This window comes from Eurosta solidaginis, chromosome 4, assembly GCF_040869045.1.
Source record: "Eurosta solidaginis isolate ZX-2024a chromosome 4, ASM4086904v1, whole genome shotgun sequence".
Taxonomy (NCBI): domain Eukaryota; kingdom Metazoa; phylum Arthropoda; class Insecta; order Diptera; family Tephritidae; genus Eurosta; species Eurosta solidaginis.
The window spans coordinates 67277808-67296883 of NC_090322.1; the positions used below are offsets into that span (position 1 = coordinate 67277808).

General features: G+C 39.4%; 1 protein-coding gene and 1 long non-coding RNA gene across 4 annotated transcripts; one reads left to right on the forward strand and one right to left on the reverse strand.

Moving 5' to 3' along the window:
* Nucleotides 1-19: 19 nt before the first annotated feature.
* On the forward strand, nt 20-8209 carry LOC137249916 (succinate--CoA ligase [ADP/GDP-forming] subunit alpha, mitochondrial-like). Of its 3 annotated transcripts, XM_067781999.1 has the most exons (6): nt 20-359; nt 510-706; nt 755-928; nt 1001-1231; nt 6300-6480; nt 6551-8209. In XM_067781999.1, the coding sequence occupies exons 3-5, from the start codon at nt 791-793 to the stop codon at nt 6306-6308; spliced, it is 378 nt and encodes a 125-aa protein (XP_067638100.1). In that variant the 5' UTR covers nt 20-359; nt 510-706; nt 755-790; the 3' UTR covers nt 6309-6480; nt 6551-8209. The 3 variants fall into 3 exon arrangements, with proteins under 3 accessions (XP_067638100.1, XP_067638098.1, XP_067638099.1); XM_067781997.1 differs by having other exon boundaries at nt 20-706; XM_067781998.1 differs by lacking the exon at nt 510-706 and having other exon boundaries at nt 21-359.
* LOC137249917 (uncharacterized) lies at nt 8044-17083 on the reverse strand. Its single transcript, XR_010952603.1, has 3 exons — nt 16773-17083; nt 16471-16701; nt 8044-11598 (listed from the first exon to the last, which is right to left on the reverse strand). It is a non-coding gene; the product is annotated as an uncharacterized lncRNA (long non-coding RNA).
* Between the last annotated feature and the right edge of the window lie 1993 nt (nt 17084-19076).

Consider the following 19076-nt stretch of genomic DNA (forward strand, 5'->3'; position numbering starts at 1 on the left):
ACTCATACCCTACAAGACGGAGGTAACCAGTTCACCCACACATTCAAAGCTTTTTTCGCTCTCCACTAACACATCGACGTTTCATGCTGTCATCGAAATGACAGTTCATTAATTATTCCGGAAAAATTGAAACGCAAAAAAAATATAAATTGTTTACAACGAAAAATATCTTGTGCTTTTAGTTGTGACATGTGACGGAAATTAAAAATTTTGTTGCAGAGAACACCTTTTTGCGTTGGCGACCTTCGCCCAAAATAACATTAAGTTAATTTGAGTTGTGACATGTGACGGAAATTAAGAATATTGCTGCAGAGACCATCTTTTTGCGTTGGCGGCCTTCGCCCAAAATAATATTAAGGGTAAAGTTTTACAAGACGGTACACCACCTAATTTAAAAATATCAAATAATAATAAAAACGGAGCTCGAAGCGCGCCTTTTGATTCCACGTTTGATAATTTTTGATAAAAATTGGGTGGTGCACCGTCTTTTAAATCGTTACCATATTAAGTTGTATAGAATCGACGGGATGGCCTACAAGGTTTTATGTCAACTAAATCGCTCCCGATATGGTCGGGCTAGTACCTTAATGGTTCCCGGAACGTACCCGATCTGCATCCGGCAAAGGACCACCAAAGTCCATAACGGGGAGTGTCCTTATCGCTACAACAACAACAACATTATTTACTTTCTGATTTTCATTCATACGTATGTGCATTTTTAAATAATAAAAAAAATGTTATATTATTCTAATAGATAGCATCTCCGCCGGGTTGCGGTTCAGCTCAGAATATGCCTAAATCAAAGGAAATCTACAAAAACAAGGTACTTTACAAGCAACATGCTTTGGAATACGGTACCAAACTGGTTGGATGTATTTCCCTAAAAAAGGGTGGAACTACGCATCTTGGTTTGCCAGTATTTGCTTCGGTAATTTATATTGATTTGTAGTGATTAAAAATTGCAATAGTAGATAATGTAATGTGAATTAAAATTGAATAGGTAGCCGGAGCAAAAAAGGCAACTGATCGGCATGCAACTGTTATTTATGTGGTGCCACCGGGAGCTGCTGCTGCTATCCTAGAAGCATTAGAAGCAGAAATGTCTTTGATTTTTTGCATCACCAAAGTTGTGCCAAAACATGATAGGGTTCGCGTTAAGCACGCTCTCTTAAGGCAAAAAAAATCGCGTCTAGTCAGGCCCAATTGTTCAGAAATCATCGCACCAGAAAGGGTAAGTAAATTGGCTACCATATTAAATATATAAGCAACATGTATGAATTTTTTAGTGATAATTTGTCATGCTTTTGTTGATAATCAACTGAAGAATGCAAATACGACAGAGTTCGAAGTTCATGTGAAAACCAATTAATTTTTTTAATTAGCATTTGGAGAGAAAAATACATATGTATGTATGCATAGAACTGCATAGAAGGGGAGGAAAAATGAATTATTATCAGTAGATTTGCAAGATTTTTGTCATTTCCCCTGCATCGCAGTTGTCATTACATTGCGTTAAGAGAGGACATCAACACCTTACTACCCACAGCCAGTTAAAATTATTGTAAATTTTGCTCTTTTCATCACTGTTTCAAAACGTGGAAAGTTATATATCGAGCATTCCATGGAGAATGGTGCATTTTAGCAGACTTTCGCATTGCCGGCATTATTAATATTCAATCCCTAGAAGGTTTAATGTAGTCATATCAATAGTTCCCGAGATGGTGGGGCTAGTACCACAATGGTGCTTGTTACCCGAACGTAGATAGATAGATCATTTATTGAGGATTGCACAGTGACTTGCACATCTCCTTCACAGCACCTCATCCTAGCCGACTTCCTTGATGAACCCCAGCAGTGTTCTTTGCTTGAGGGATTAAATGTGGGAATGCTCTGGCCATGGTGAGCCCATAAACTTAGCCCTACGTCTTGAAATTGCGCCGCAATCTAGAAGGATATGGTCCACCGTCTGCTGATCCATCACAAAATCGGTATGTGTTGTTCGATACTATACCCAGCTTTTGCATGTGACTGTTCAGTCTACAGTGTCTTGTAAGAATAGCCGTTGGGGTTCTTAGGTTATCTTTTTGAGAGGCCTATTAATGCCCTATATCGAGTTGTCCTGTAACGCCATAACATTAACTTAGATTGACTCAGGCCTGGCATATTGCGCCAGTGTTCTTCCCTATTTCCCTTTCTTCTACTAATAGATGCCCCTGTGGGCCAACTGGCAGGAACGGCTCGGGATCGATGGGTCATGCAGTTGCTGCCTCTCTTACCGTGTTGTCCGCCTGTTGTTGTTGTAGTAGCAGTGCTTCGCCCCATCCAATAGGTGCGACCGATCACAAATTGTCATCAATGTCCTCTAACGGGAGTACAAAGAAACTTTCTGTTTCAACAGGGGTGGGCCATAATGAGAGGAGTGTTAGAGGCATGTGGGGACACATTACAAGCAGGACAATGTTTTGTATGTCGGGGTTGATTGTGGATAGGTAAGAGTTTAACCTGTTACGTTATCCAGCTCGAAGTTGGGCTAGAGTGACTACTCTCGTTTCCCTAGGGAGAGTGCGTTCCTCCTCTGCTAGTTTTGTTCTTTGAGTACAGGAATCACCGGTATAGAGGTCCGACGCCTGTTTGTGGAGTTCACTGAAGACATGCTTGTGTTTTTTAACTTCAAACGGCTGTGTTCTCAGGTGCCGTATTTCCTCATAATGTAATGAGGCCGTGAACAACAAGAGCCACAAAAGATTTATAAAAGTTACGAGGACGCTGGATTTTGGAATCTAGCCCAGAGCAACCTGTCCGATGCAACCATCCCTTGCACGTGAAACACTGACAAGGGTATTTATTTTTTTAATTTAATTTATTTATTATTACGGCTGTTTAGGCCCAAAACTTAAACTACTAAGTACAATTCATTGTTATAATCACTTATTTCTATTGAATATGCTGTTGTAATGCCATGTGATTCCGATCAGCATATTTACTAGCGTGACAGAGGGACGAGTCTGGGAGCCACTCATTAAAGGAAGGTTGGAAAGGACGCGTTTCCAATCCTCCAGTGCTCTCAGCTTAAGGCAACAAAATTTGGAACTTATATTTTTCAATTATATGTGTATTTTAAGCTTTCGGAATGTATTAGTCTCCGATCAATGAAGCTAAACATGTCTTTGGATGTTGGAAATTGAAAATAAGTGTATCCAATCACCTCTCAACTTTGTTTAGTAAAGACGCTGTCGGAATGCATGAAGATTCCGATTAGCACAGCTCAACATATAATGGGAGGTTGAAAAGGACGTGTTTCCAATCCCCCTTGCTCCAACATTTATTTGGCCTTATTTTCGTTAATTTTGTTACACATTATATAATTTTATTGTTATATTTATGCTGTCGGAATGCGAATGATTCCGATCAGCAACAGTAAATACCAGCTGGAAATACCGAATTCCAGCGAAATTAGTTGTTGGACCTGTCTGGAGTTACAGGTGGCGACCGATTTTCTTTTCCTTAGGGCCGGATGCATTGTATTTTGCTGCTACCATTATTACCATTCCCTTTTCGCGCTCCAGTATCGGTATATCATGTAAAAAAATAAAAGAAAAAAAAACTATCTTATTGGAAGGGTTTTACAATGCTCCAATAAACTTTTTTTTAAAAGTATTGAAGTTATTACTACTTTTTATGTGATTAGGAAGTTCATTGAAATATTTCAGGCCCTTATATATATGACCGTCCTAAAAAGATTCTTTTCCGGCAAACGCAGCAAACCCATTTCTCAGTACTGGGGTCAGGAGAAGGACCCGGATTGGAGTCGATACCTTGCCGGAAGAGGAGAGTATGGCGCAGACCCGCTGCAAGGATCTGCTGGGGGGTTGACAATTTGTGGGAGAGACGCAACAAATTAAACATGGAGTCCGCCTGCTCATTGCCCTCTACTCCCCTGTGGCCTAGGACCCAGGCCAACAGTACTACGTTGTGTGCTCCTAATTGATTCAGCTTTTCTACGCACTGAAGGACAAGTGCTGACTTTATTTCGAACGCCGCAAGTGCCTTTAGTGGAACCTGACTGCCTGACTGAGTATGGCAATTGTTTCTTTGGGGTATCAGCGCTGAAGGTTCAGCTTAGCGCACTAACTTATGGCGAATACTTCCGCTCGAAAATGCTCGGATGTGCTTTTAGAGTTACTGATATTTTGGTTCTGGGTCCGAAAACTCTGGCTCCAATCCCCTCTGGCGTCTTCGAGCCATCTATGTACCTTCCGATCTTGAGCCTAGTAATACATTGCACCCGCCTATACCTATACAGCCGTACCAAGAGACGGAGCAGCCCATTACATATTGGCATAACCGGAGCACTGCTGGACATCCATCCTATATGAAAGCTATGCATTCAAAAGTGTTTGTACCAGTGGCTGGTGCACACCGAACTGGACCAATGTATGCTATATTGAGGCCTTCACAAATACCAAGCTATGTTTCTGTAAATAATGTTACTGCTAATGTCAATTTGCACGGTTGAGCACATACAGTACCTACGTTTATACAAGGTGGAACACCACACTACCTACATGGCGATGTAGCCACCGATCAGGTTGTTGTAAGAGATTAATTAAAATATGTTATTCATAAACACTGATTCTTATATTTTTATTATCATTAAACTGTAGACTAGACTCATGACGGGTATTCTTACTGGATACTGCCTTCTGGCGTCACATGCCTTTAAATTAGACTTGGTCAGTGATAGCAGATGTAGGAAGTGCGAGTTGGAGGAGGAAACGATCGATTTCATTCTGTGCTCGTGCCCTGCGCTTGCCGGGCTAAGACTCCAGCTGACAGATGTCAGATCTAGAAGCAGCAAGTGGCTTAAGTTCTAGGAAGCCGCTAACCCGCTGGAGCCATGAGAAGCGTGGGTGCACTTTGGGTGTCCCAAGACAAGTTCCGTACCTGCTCCGAATAATTTGATAGATAGATAGATTAGATAGGGATCTGTTCTAGGTCCAACTCTTTGGAATGCGGTGTATGGCGGGGTGCTACAAAACCACCTTCCCGGATGCACGGAAATTGTCGGCTATGCAGATGATATTGTCGTAGTAGCAGTGGCCAAGAAACTTGATCTGCTCCAAGCATTATGTAATGACGCCATGGGAAGAATAGAGGAATGGTTGACGAACACGGGGCTGGAGATGGCTAGCAATAAGACAGAAGTGGTTCTGATGAGCTCAAAGCGGACTGTGGATGAGTTGGTCCTAACCATAGGAGATTTTCAAATAAATTCAAAGCCCTCCTTGAAATATCTAGGAGTAATCATTGACTCAAAACTAACTTTTAGGGAGCACTTCAGGGCGGTGGGGGACAAAGTTTCTAGAGTTAGTGGAACCCTAACGCGAATAATGCCCAACATCGGCGGCCCAAGCGAAGCTACCCGTCAGCGATTATCCAACGTAACCAGCTCTATAATATTATATACAGCACCAGTATGGCACAGATCTAAAATGGTCCACCAAAAAGATATACTAGCAGCCTACCGCATTACTGCTATACGAATAGCATGTGCTGTTCCGACGACGCGATCTATGTTTTATCCAGGAAAATCCCAGTAGATCTACTCTCAGGTGAAATGGCCGATCTGTATGGCATTGGATTCAGCCGACCATCTGAAGATGCTAAGAAAACCGCAAGGTCACGAACAATAGTTAGGTGGCAAGAACGGCGGGAAGATTCGAGAAAAGAGCGCTGAACCTTCATGCTAGTCCGGAATATAGCGGAATGGTACGAGCGAAAACACGGCAAACTAAATTACCATCTCACACAGATATTGAGCGGGCACGGTGGCTTGAAGGAATATCTACATAAGCGTGGGATAGAGGAGGATCCTTTCTGTCCAAGCTGTCCGTCCGAATTGGAAGGCGCAGAACAGGTAATATTTCACTGCCCTCGTTTTCACGGCGAAAGACTGTCTGTAAACAGAATTTTTGGAGAGGAACCTTCCATTAGGAATTTAGTTCCACGAATTTGCGGACAAATAGATTGTTGGATTGCTGTGAGCAAGATGGTCTTTATAGTAATGACGAAATTGATGATGCATGCCGAAAGGGAGCGTAGAGAAATGCGCATACGAAGTAGTGGCGACTAAATCGCCTTTGAAGTTACTTTACCAGGTCCTGATTCTAGTTATCTGAAATTTCTCTTGTGCCTTTGGAAAAGAGCTATGTGTGGAGCCCTATTTATGGAACACTTTTCGGCTTATATTAAAAACTTTTAATCTATTCTTACTGATATGAGTTTCTTTTTCATTCTAGGTAATTTGATTTTGACGATGTGAGGATAGAAATATCCCAAATATTCCAGCTGTGGCTGTAAGAACATACATTTGCTCAAATTAGAAGAAAACTGCACAGTTGAGCACATCCAGTATCTACGTTTATACAAGGAGGAACACCACACTACTTTCACGGGGATGTAGCCACCGATCACGTTGTTGTAAGAGCTTATTTTAAATATGTTATTCATAAACACTGATTCTAATATTTTGTTTTGGTTTTTACTTTAGAGTCAACCTGTTATATAAGCGATGTCAGCTATGCCTGTAACTTAAGCGCCTTCAGATGTAATAGTTACCGCGGACGCGGTCACAGGAGTAGTTCACTACGTGGGGATTACACTAATCAAGGACTTTCAATATCGGAAGGATTTCCAGCACTATAACACACCAACAATATGTGCAATCACCCGAATAAATTGTACAACAAACGTTAACACCACATCATCAGCCAGCAACAACAACAACAAACGCAACAAGTTGAAACTTCAAAACAATTAATGACTAGTGAACCACCAACATATCCGCAATATGCGCAAACATCAACACCAACATGTGTCGCCTACTTTGCAACACGGTGAAGATGGCCAAGGCCATTCTGATTCTAATACTGATAAAGGCGAACCATTGGCAAATTTAAAAACTCAAACAGACCACGAAAAATGTTGATGATGGTATTAATTCTAGTACGGATAGTAAAGAATTTAAACCTAGGAAAAAAGCTAAACTTGATAAAAACTTAACCGAAGATGACAATGTTTCTAATTCTAATACTAAGGAAGATGAACCTTTGATAAATATGAAGCTTAAAACAGAGTTATCAAAAAATGACGATGATGATAATGATGTTGATGCAAAGTCCAATGTTGAAAATGATGAAAATTATGAAACAGAATCTGAAAATAGTATGAATGTGGATTATAACCTGAAGCAAAACTGTCATATCCTGTACGGCCAGAATTAGATGTTAAGAAAAGAGCCTACATAAAGAGGCTCAGTATATTTATGGAAAATTTATCATGAGACAATGCCCAATGTATGTATTTCAATTAAATTCAGCACATTGTTGGAAAAAGCATCTAAACTTTATGCATCGTGTAGAGAAACCAGAACATTTACAATTTAAATATAACGAACGTGGTGCAAAATGTAAATTTTGTGTTATTCAAGCAGCTACACCAAGCTTCAACAAATTATTGGACCATGAGATTTCTCATATGCCTAATAGCCATTATTTAAAATGTAAATTATGCGATTGGAAGACGAAAATACATTCAAGTATGAATTTTTATTTACGTGTACAACACGCTGAAACAATTGATGTAACAACGAAAAGTTTAGAATTGAATGTTTGTCCATATTGTAATCACAATGGTATTTACGCAAACACTTAATACATCTTTTCTATGTTTAGAATGTGGTGAATAATTTAGAACAAATACAAGTTTACGTGTACACCACAAGATTTGAACGGAAATATCTTGAGGGTATGGTTACACCTATGTGGCATCTACAAGATATTTATAATTACTAGTATGGAATGAATCCGGATATGGAAGAAAACGGAGGTGACGAATCACCATGCTTCTTTGGATTCTGGTGATACTCCTGACATGCTTCCTAATTTCCCTACGTCTGATGTTACTATACCTACCAAACTAATATGACTGCAAACTGATGAGCAACACTACCAGCGCAGGAAAAATAAGAACTTCAAAACAAGGTTTCGGAAAGGGCACGACTATAAATAGACGTTAATGTATTTATATAGTTTATAAATATAAAAATTCACATATGTAAAGTTCGCTAGAGTAATAAGGCAATAATTTAAATTCTAAAAAAACATTGTATATATGAATAATTTATAATTAAATATTATCTGAACATAAAGGACGCGTTTCATTCATAGAAAAAGCGATTTGACAGAAGGTAACCGATACGGGTAACCGATAGACCAGTTACCCGAATTGTTGTTGTTGCATATGTTTTGGTTAGCGATAACGAAAACATAACTGATGAAGTAACTTAAAAATGTAAATAACATCGAGCGAGAAGGAATGTCGAAAACACAATAGGTAAGAGCGAGAAAGAGAGTCACAAGTACACTATTTTGAGAGAGCACATGCGTTACCTTTTTCACGACAGCAATGTAAAAGTCATTAAGACGATAATTGGTGAACAAGTTATTGATGACGATTAAGTAATCGATTAGGAAACGGGTACCTGTCTTGTAGGGTACAAGTGTCCACAACCCTACAAGAACACTGAGTATCATATGACTATCATCTGATTGTCAGCAATGTCAACCTAACGATCAGCGCCTCATACAAACTTTCTATCACAAACTTAAGGGGACTTGCGCAAATGTGATGTAAACAACTGTGTACGTGTGAGTTTTTGTCTCCTTCTTATACATTAACATGGCCTACTGATTAAGTATATAGCCGTACTGCTCACTCTCATTCCTTTTCCTGGATCAGTGCTGACACTCTAACTATCAAAAAGTGTCATAAATGATAGTTTACTGTAGATATCAGGTTTGATTGTTATACTATCATAAATGACCATTGTTTTATTCCGCCAAAAATGAAACAATGCTTTTTGCTTTTTATTTACTTTATTTCATTACGTTTTTAATTTTGTACGTGATAAAAGCATACGTGTTTCTTATTTGTTTAAAATAAATAGTTTTATAAGAATTCGAGTTCAAAATGTTCAATTTAAATTCAGAAAATAACAAAACAACAGAAGAGCGCTTTCCTCATGCGGAAACACATTTAAAAATGAATCACCACTAACCACTATTATTTTTTGCTTATCCATTTTTTGAGTGCGCCCCATACATTCCGACAGCTTTTGGTATTTTTTAATATTATTTTAGATTTTTTTTTCTTTTAGCATGGAGCTTTGAAATGCTCTCTTTTTCATTTTTTAGACTTATTTTTTATATGGTTTTCGTCGTTTGAAAATGGCGGAATTTAAAAAATTTCAAAACAACCGTGATAATCATTTGATTGTCATATGACAGTCAGTAGTGACAACATGATTAAATCGGATAATCTGTTCTCGCATACATAAAATTCCGTTGAGAATTATGTATCTGTCTCACATGCATTATGGTATCTGCTGTATGTTCTTTTGTTCTGTACCAGGTGTCCGAAGCCTTCCCAGTTTGAGTCCTTTTTCATGATTATAGGCTGTCGTTGGGAATATGCGGACATGCGTGAGCGAACAAAGGAACATACATAAATTTGAGTATCAATGTTTACGTCATCGCAGGATCAGCATTGTCAATTACAAGTGTGAGTGTATTAGTAAAACTATCAGCGTTTCTTGTAGGGATCATGGCGGAACGATACAAGGTGGCAGCATGGCGACATACCTACAAACATAAATAAAAATTCCATGTACTTTGTTTTTGTAAATTCGATGGACAAATGTCAAAGTCGTACTGCACCGGAAGTTGATGTATCAAATCAAATAAAAAAAGTTTATAATCAGCTGTCCCATGCTGCCACCTTGTATCGATCCGCCATGGTCCACATAAAGCTGGAGACATTGGTGCTTTATTGGTAACCGTATCGGTAACCTTTTAACAGCTGATTCGACCAACCTTATGAGAATCAATGCAATCGATTATTGGGGCCGCTAATACTGTTTTCACACAGACGGCTTATTGAATAATAAAGGCAGTTTTCTACATTAAGACGCTTATTGAGCTCAATCTTCCCTACAAAATTCGAATCTATTATTATTTCATTAGTAGCTAATCGAATGCCTAATGAAGTCAAAAGCACAATGCAACTCTGTTGGCAGCGTTCCGCTTCAGTTTCCGCTTCTTAGTTTTCAAATCAAATGTCATTGCATGGCGGAACGATAAAAGGTGGCCGCATCGAACAGCTGATTATAACCTTTTTTATTTGATTTGATACATCAACTACCGGCGCAGTACGATTTTGACATTTGTCCATCGAATTTACAAGTACATGGAATTTTGTTTGTTTGTAGGTATGTCACCATGCTCCCACCTTGTATCGTTCCGCCATGATTGTCTGTCTCATCCTTGATACTAATCGAGCAGTTACTTCTGTGTGAAAGCAAAAAATTTACGATTTCATTAGCAGGTGAAATGAGATCATTAAGTTTCTGTGTGAAAACAGTATAAGGTCATAACCGTATCGTAGCCAACCAATTGGGTTTTGGTTTACCGTCGTAACGATAAACAGGAAAGGGTAATACTTCATGACAGCATGACACGGCTAATACGCGTCCAAAATTATCGAGGGAGGTATCAAACCACGCGTCTTGACATCAGTATTAATATTCCGAAGGCGGAAAATAAAAAGGGTTGGATTTTAGGTAATAGTCTAGTTGAGGGGTCGACTGCTAATACGCTACCAAAAATATCGAGAGGTGTCAAATGACGCGTCTTGACATCAGTATTAATAATCCGAAGGCAGAGAATAAAAATTTTAACTCGTTCAAAAGATATTAATAAAAAACCGGAAAAGGACCCGCGGGTACCTCCGAAACCGGGGGTGGGATCCATAGTATTTTTGCGCAGAACACCTTTCTGAGTTGGTGGCCTTCGGCCGCGCTTATAAAAAATAACCCTGGGCTACGCCATGCCAAGTCCGGGTGTGTGGTATAACCGTGGCTACCGCCACGGTGATGCACAATTTTTTTGGTGGGTACTAACACACAACAACCCCAAGAAAATCGCCAACTTCAACTGCAAATATCTCCGGGTAATAGTCTAGTTGAGGGGTCGACTGCTAATACGCTACCAAAAATATCGCGAGGGGTGTCAAAAGACGCGTATTAATCTCGAGAACAATAATCCGATGGCGGAAAAGAAAAATTTTATCTCTGTCCGGAGATATTTGCAGTTGAATTTGGCGATTTCCATGTGGTTGTTGTGTTTTTCTTCGTAGTCGTGCCCTTTCTGAAACCATTTTGAGTTTCGAAGCTCACACTGATGGTGCTCAATTTTTCCTGCGCGGGTGGTGTTGTTAGTATCAGTTTGCATAGATATGAGTGTTGTAGATATAATACCGAAATATATGCAGCCCCATTTCGCGCTATCAAAGTCTTTTTGCAGGTGATGTTGAGCTTTTGAACTTGACCCTTTCCCATAATATGCGTGGTAGGGCCTTATATGTGATACTAAAAAGGCCGAGGGGCAGTTGTCGCAGTTTTCTTGTAGTTTGAGTAAATGTACGTTCTTCTTACAGCCACAGCTGCAATATTGCTATGCCCACATCGTCAAATCGAATTACCTAGAATGAAAAAGAAACGAATATCAGTAAGGATAGATAATAAGTTTTTAATATAACCGGAAGTGCTTAATAAATACAGGATACTCAAGGGGATTTCAGATAACCCGAATCAGGACCTGTAAAGTAAATTCAAGTGAACCTCCACCATGCCAAGGCATTTTCTGGTAGTGGGGGTACTCGAAGATTATAACAAGGGATAATTGATAGATGTTGGGGTAATAGATAGTAAATTAGGCGTGCTACAAAAACAAAAACGAATAAATGCAGATGACTGTTTAATCCATTATGCGAAGTTCTTTGAATGGATGTGCAAATTGAAACGGGCAAAGTACTGCTAAAACTGCTTTCCCCGAGTAACCCGGGAACGAATTGATATGACTACGTCTATGCTTCTTTAGCAGCAGTGCCGAGCACCAATTCCCTTTTGGACAGGAAAGTAAACGTTTGGTTGTCTGCAAGTTTATCATATGCCAGTACAGAACATACTCGTTTGCTGGATCTGAGCAGTACATCTAATTTTCCCAGATTTTCTGGGCTCAGCGAGGGTATCCTCCTGAATGGTGCATGTGTACCCTGCTGCATTACCTGGCCGCTCACCCAACAACACCAGGCACGACGGAACTTGCCTTGCGACACCCAAAGTGCACTCACGCTTCTCATGGTTCCAGCGGGTTAGTGGGCTTAGAGTATACCCGTGGTAGCTATGCCTGTCGTAAGAGGCGACTAAAATACCAAATTGATTCAAGGGGTTTTGTAGCGCAATCCTTTCAATGGGTTGCCAGCGCAATATATAGCCTCTCCAAGCCAATTGTCAACGTCACCTACCCGTGGCGAATCCTGTTTCTTTAACAGCCGAGGCTCTGGCGACCTCATGTTCCTTATGGATCTACATTTGAAGGCGCTTAGTTAGCTGAAATCGCTTACTTAACCGATAGATTCTAAAGTAAAAACCAAAACACAAAATATAGGTTAGGTTGAAGTGGCCGGTTCATGAGGATCTCACATAGACTGAATGAGTCCGTAGTGTAACCAGAAGTTTGTTTTAACGACCAAGCTGAAAACCCTATCAAGAACCAGGACCTATGTTATAAAAAAAATCCGTCCTCTTGACAAATACTAGAAGCTTCCTAGGACTTAAGCCACTTGCTGCTTCTAGATCTGACAGCTTTATCACTCCTAATAGCTGGAGCCTTAGCCTGGCAAGCGCAGGGCACGATATTTCTCAGGAGGCCCGATATTTCTCGGGGGGCCCGCGATTTAGAGGTACTAAGATATTTTTTTAATTCAGGAGAATCTTTAGTTGTTCCATGTGGAAATTTTAAGCCGAAAAGCAACGAATATTGATAATGACTTTTTACCTGGTCCCTCGAACAGTGAGGAGACAATAAAAACATCAAACAAAAATATATGTTTACATGAATCCGAAATCGTAAAGTTTTCGCGGTAACACTGATGAAAGTTCATCTTCAAAAAGCCTTCCAACAATACCACCAACTCTGTATCAAAGTCTAGATTATTTAAACGACTTCGATATTGGTACCGTGAATAATGAGTTTTTGCGATCTGAAGAAGTCAACGAAATAATTCGTCGAGGTCATCAAAAGTGCCCTGTTATTTTTCCATGTGATTGTCATGACGAGGCATTTCCTACCTCGTTGTTAAACAGAATCTTACCAAATGGAGAGAAAGAGGAGCGTCACTGGTTGGTGTGGAGTGCCAGTAGCAATGCTGATTACTCGCCTTGTGCAACCCGCAGCTATGATAGCGTTTTCTTTTCTGGATAAAGTGTTACGCAAGCGTTCTTGTTCTATTCTAAAAAACAGGCAACGCCTTTACGGGGTATTTCGTTCTTTTTTGAAAATTCTTGCCTGCTCGCAACGCAAAAGCGTTACACTTTTACCCTGTATAAAATGGCGGAGTGGCAGTGCAACTTTGTGAAACTCTCAATTCGCTCTTAAGTTCCACATATACTCTGTTAATATGGGTGAATTTGGTGAGTTGAAATGTTCTTTGTATGCACTATAAATGTTGACCATTTTCTGGGGTAGGAGTAACTATATTGTTGTTGTTGTTGTTGTTGTAGCGATAAGGTTGCTCCCCGAAGGCTTTGAGGAGTATTATCGATGTGATGGTCCTTTGCCGGATACAGATCCGGTACGCTCCGCTACCACAGCACCATTAAGGTGCTAGGCCGACCATCTCGGGAACGATTTATGTGACCACATTAAACCTTCAGGCCATCCCCTCCCTCCCCATCCCAAGTTCCATGAGGAGCTTGGGGTCGCCAGAGCCTCGTCTGTTAGTGAAACAGGATTCGCCGCGGATAGGTGAAGTTGACAATTAGGTTTGGGGAAGCTATATATTGCGCTGGCAACCTGCAGGGTTGCGCTACACAGCCCCTGGAATTTGATTCCCAAGGCAGTCGGTTCTATGTACCGGAGGGACTCGGGATTTTTCCCGACCAAGGACTGTCATTTCAGTGTGACCCCATTTAATTTGTTTCGTCCGGATTTTCTCTCTACGGCCCTGGTTCGAAGATGCCAGAAGGGATTGAAGCCAGAGTCTCCGGAAACAGAGCCAAAATATCAGTACCTCTAAAAGCACATACGAACAGCTTTCAAGCGGAAGTATTCGCCATATGAGCCGTTTATTTTGAAAGTGGCATAAGTCATTTCATGTCGTTTAGGTTCAGTGATAATTTGTTTGTATCTCTCCTCGCCTCCAGAATTTTAGAGTCCAATATCCAAAAGATGCAATTCTTATTATTATTTTATAATTGTAGAACCATCTATATATGCATTCGTTCAAAAATAACAATGCATTTAAGACCATGAGTTGGAAATGACTTATGCCACTTTCAAAATAAACGGCTCATATGTTGGTGCGCTAAGCTGAAACTTCAGCGCTGATACTCCAATGAAACAATTGCCATACTCACTCAGACAGTCAGGCCCCACTAAAGGCAATTGTGGCGTTCGAAATAAAGTCAGCACTGGTCCTTGGGTGCACAACGTAGTACTGTTGCACTGGGTCCCAGGCCACAGGGGAGTACAGGGTAATGAGCAGGCGGACTATAGTGTTTAGTTTGTTGCGTCCCTCCCACAAATTATCATCCTCCCAGCAGGTCCATGCAGCGGGTCTGCGCCATACTCTCCTCCTCCGGGAAGGTATCGAACCCAATCCGTGTCCTTCTCCTCACCCCGGTCATGAGAAATGGTTTTGCTGCGTTTGCCGGAAAAGAATCTTTTTAGGACGGTCATACTCTTGTCAGTGTGTCACGTGCAAGGGATGGTTGCATCGGACAGGTTGCTCTGGGCTTGATCCCAAAACCCGACGTCCTTGTAACTTTTACAAATCTTTTGTGGCTTCTTGTTGTTCACGCCCTCATTACATTATGAGAAAATACGGCACCTGAGAACACAGCCGTATGAAGCTGAAAAACACAAGCAGGCTGAGTGAACTCCACAAACAGGCGTCGGACCTCTATGCCAGGAATTGCCCGGTGAATCCTGTACTCAAAGAAAAAAACTAGCAGAGTAGGAACGCACGCTCCCTAAGGAAACGGAAGTCACTCTAGCCCAACTTCGATCTGGATACTGTAACAGGTTAAACTCTTACCTATCCAGAATCAACCCCGACATACAAAACATATGTCCTGCTTATAATGTGTCCCCACATGACACCAACCATCTCTTTAGCTGTATTGTGGAATCAACGCCTCTAACACTCCTCTCATTATGTTCCACCCCTGTTGAAACTTTCTGTTTCCTTGGACTCCCGTTAGAGGACATTGATGACAATTTGTGATCTGTCGCACCTATTGGATGGGGCGAAGCACTGCTACAACAAGAGCAGGCGGACAACCCGGAAAGAGAGACAGGAACTGCATGACCCATCGATCCCGAGCCGTTCCTGTCAGTTGGCTCACAGGGGCATTTATTAGGAGAAGGGGGGAAAAGAGAGAAGAGCAATACGTCAGGTTTGAGACAATCTAAGTTACTGTTAGCAAGTTATAGCACAAGTCGCTACAGGGCAATAATAGACCTATCGAAAGATAACCGAAGAATCCCAAGAGCTTTCTTACAGGGCATTATAGACTGAGCAGCCGTATGCAGAAAGTGGGCATACTATCGAATAACACATGCCGATTTTGTGATCGATCAGCAGACGGCGGACCATATCCTCCAAGAATACGAAGCAATCTCAAAACGTAGGGCTAAGTTTATGGGCTCAACATGGCCAGTGCATTCCCACATTTAATCCCTCAAGCCAAGAACTCTGCTAGGATTCATCAGAGAAGTCGGCTACGATGAGGTGCTGTAAAGGAGATGTGCAAGTCACTGTGCAATCCTCAATAAATTATCTATCTACGTTCCGGTAACAAGTACCATTGAGGTACTAACCCGACCATCTCCGGACCTATTGATATGACTGCATTGAACCTTCTAGGGATTGAATATTAATAATGACCGCAATGCGAAAGTCTGCTAAAATTTACCATTCTCCATGGAATACTACATATATAAATTCACACGTTTTGTATCAGTAATGAAAAGAGCAAAATTTACTAAAATTTTAACTGGTTGTGGGTAAGGTGTTGATTTCCTCTCTTAACGCAATGTAATGGCAACGGCGACGCAGGGAAAATAATAAAAATCCTATAAATCTACTGATCATAATTAATTAATTCCTCCCTTTCCATGCAGTTCTATGCATACCAACATATGTATTTATGTTAAAGAAATCAACTGGTAATTCGATTTCTTTGGTATTTGCCTTCTTCAGTTGATTATCAACAAAAGCATGACAAATTATCACTAACAAATTCATACATGTTGTTTATATATTTAATATGGTAGGCAATTTACTTACCCTTTCTGGTGCGATGATCCTGGACAATCGGGCCTGACTAGACGAGATTTATTTTGCTTTAACATAGCGTGCTTAACGCGAACCATATCATGTTAGGGCACAATTTCGATTATGCAACCAATCAAAGAAATGTCGTGCTTGTAATACTGCTATGATAGCAGCAGCAGCTCCCGGTGGCGGCACATAAACAACAGTTGCATGCGGATCAGTTGCATTTTTTGCTTCGGCTACCTATTCATTTTTAATTCACATTACATTATCTACTATTGCAATTATAAGCGATACAAATCAATATAAATTACCGAAGCAAATATTGGCAAACCAAGATGCGTAGTTCCACCCTTTTTTGGGAAAATACATCCAACCAATTTTGTACCGTACTCCAAAGCATGTTGGTTGTGGAAAGTACCTTGTTTACCGGTAAATCCTTGGCAAATGACACGTGAATCTGCATTTAATTGTAGGTTTCTTGTTGTTTTGGCATATTGTAGCGCTCATGTCAAATATACCCTACAGGGCTATTCGAGTATCGAATTTTCTTCTACATAAGGTGATATGGCACAATAGAAGAATTATTGTAGGCGTTACCTTAAATACCTACATACTTTTCGCATAAACCATAGCGGGATAATCAGGCGATTTTTGGAGAACAAAGAAAAAAAAATGTTGTTAAAGTACTTGTGGCGCTACATTTTGCAGTCGGTCACTTTAGTTCGGCTTAAAATACTAAAGTTTTTTTTTCATCGGGATTTGATTGAAAGCATTTAATTCTAAATTACATAATTCAAGTTTACTTAATTCGTCAATAGTTAAGTCATCAGAAGTTAGTTTGTAAACCGTAATTTGTTAATAGTTATTTGATACCTACTTAATTCGTGAATATTTGATACGAAAAGCAACAGTCATAAATACCTAGTTCACCACTTACTTAATTCGTTAAAACCCAATTGGCGCAGACTTAACTTGTAATCACCAAATTAATTCATATTTATTCCGTATATAGACCGAAATAGCTCATTCCTATTGTGGAAATGCTTAATTCTTTAATTCGTAATCTATTTAACTATGGCTAATTCGCGCGTACCTAATTCGCTAATACCTAATTCGCAAGTACCTAATTCACCCATTCGTAATTCAATTTCTTATAGTTAATTCGCTCATCCCTAATTGGAAAACACCAGAGTTACTTATTAATTATTTATTATTATACCTGATATATCTTTACTTAGTTCAATAATACCTAATACCTATGTACTTAATTCATAAATACCGACTTTATACTTAATGAATAAATATCTAATTCATGTTTACCTAATTCGGGAATACTTAATTAACCTTGCGGAAGTCATCTAAACCTTAGTCATACTCACGTAATTCGAGAATACTTAATTCATATTTAATTAGTTCGTGAATGTCTAATTAAGGTTTGCGCTAGTAATAAATACCTAATTCATTCTTATTTAATTTAGGAATTCATACTTACTTATTTTAGGAATACATATGTCATAATTAATTCCTAAATACCTAATTCACAAAATACCTAATTCGCTAATAATAAACCTTTTTGGCAATGAATACATATAAGTAGTTTTTTTTTGGTAATTAGAGCACAGAAAGCATATTTAAGTAGCGTGATCGGGAAGTCACCTATGCCGACTATTATTTCAAATTCTTCTATGCCTACTAATTGTTTATGGATTAACATTGCACTAAGCTGGAACAATAGCAGTAAATACCGCTAGTCCTAGTTCAACATTAGTTCAAGGTTAGCAAGACTTTTTGGAGCTGAGCTTGATGTTGACTTTAGGAGGAAAAGTCAGTCTTTTGTCGGCAATTGAAATGAAAACGTCTTGGATATCTTGGCGAGAAAATATTTAAAAACGATTTATTAAAGAATAAAAGTTAAAAATGTGAAGTATAGTGACTGTTTGCACTAAGTTGGTATAAACTAACAAAAACTTCGAACGATTTTACGTTGCACTAAAATAAAATAATAAGTGCATCAGTTAAAACCATAAATATGCAAAACGAAGGTGAAGTGACTTAGAGTGCCAACCTAGGCGAATTTTCTTAAAGGCGTAGACAACTGTAGAGATCCGCGCTTAACGTCGTATTCCCAAAACCATGTTCCTGAGGCCTACCGTGAAGATCCCGAAATCCATAGTGCCAGTGTTGCAGTGGTGAAACACTTATTTTGATTTCTTTAATTATAAATCGAAAATCTTTGTTGAAATTTAAAATTTTGCAAAATGTTGCTAAGTGCAATTTCTGAAGTCTTGCAATCGGTCAAGGTATTCAGAAAAATAAGCAGTACGAAACACATGAATCGCTTTAGTTAATCGGAGTATAAATTTCTTTCGAATTGTTGAATACAAAGTTAGAAAGTATAAATTATTTTTATATATATAGATATATAAAGTACAAAACAATCTTAAGAAGCCCTTAATCCTATTATGTTTTATTGAGTTCTAAATATAATCATGAAGGAAACAATACGCAGGGCAAGCATAAATGTTAGCTAAATAAAAATAAATAATAAATAAATAATTAATAGAAAAAAAAAAAAAAAAAAAAAAAATTTAAAATAGAAATGTAGAGACAACTAA

What these genes read in the sequence shown, in the direction of transcription:
- LOC137249916 (XM_067781997.1), top strand. Translation starts at nt 791, where the DNA reads ATGCCTAAATCAAAGGAAATCTACAAAAACAAGGTACTTTACAAGCAA. An exon ending in GTTTGCCAGTATTTGCTTCG is followed by an intron (nt 929 to 1,000) that starts GTAATTTATATT and finishes AAAATTGAATAG; the next exon opens with GTAGCCGGAGCAAAAAAGGC.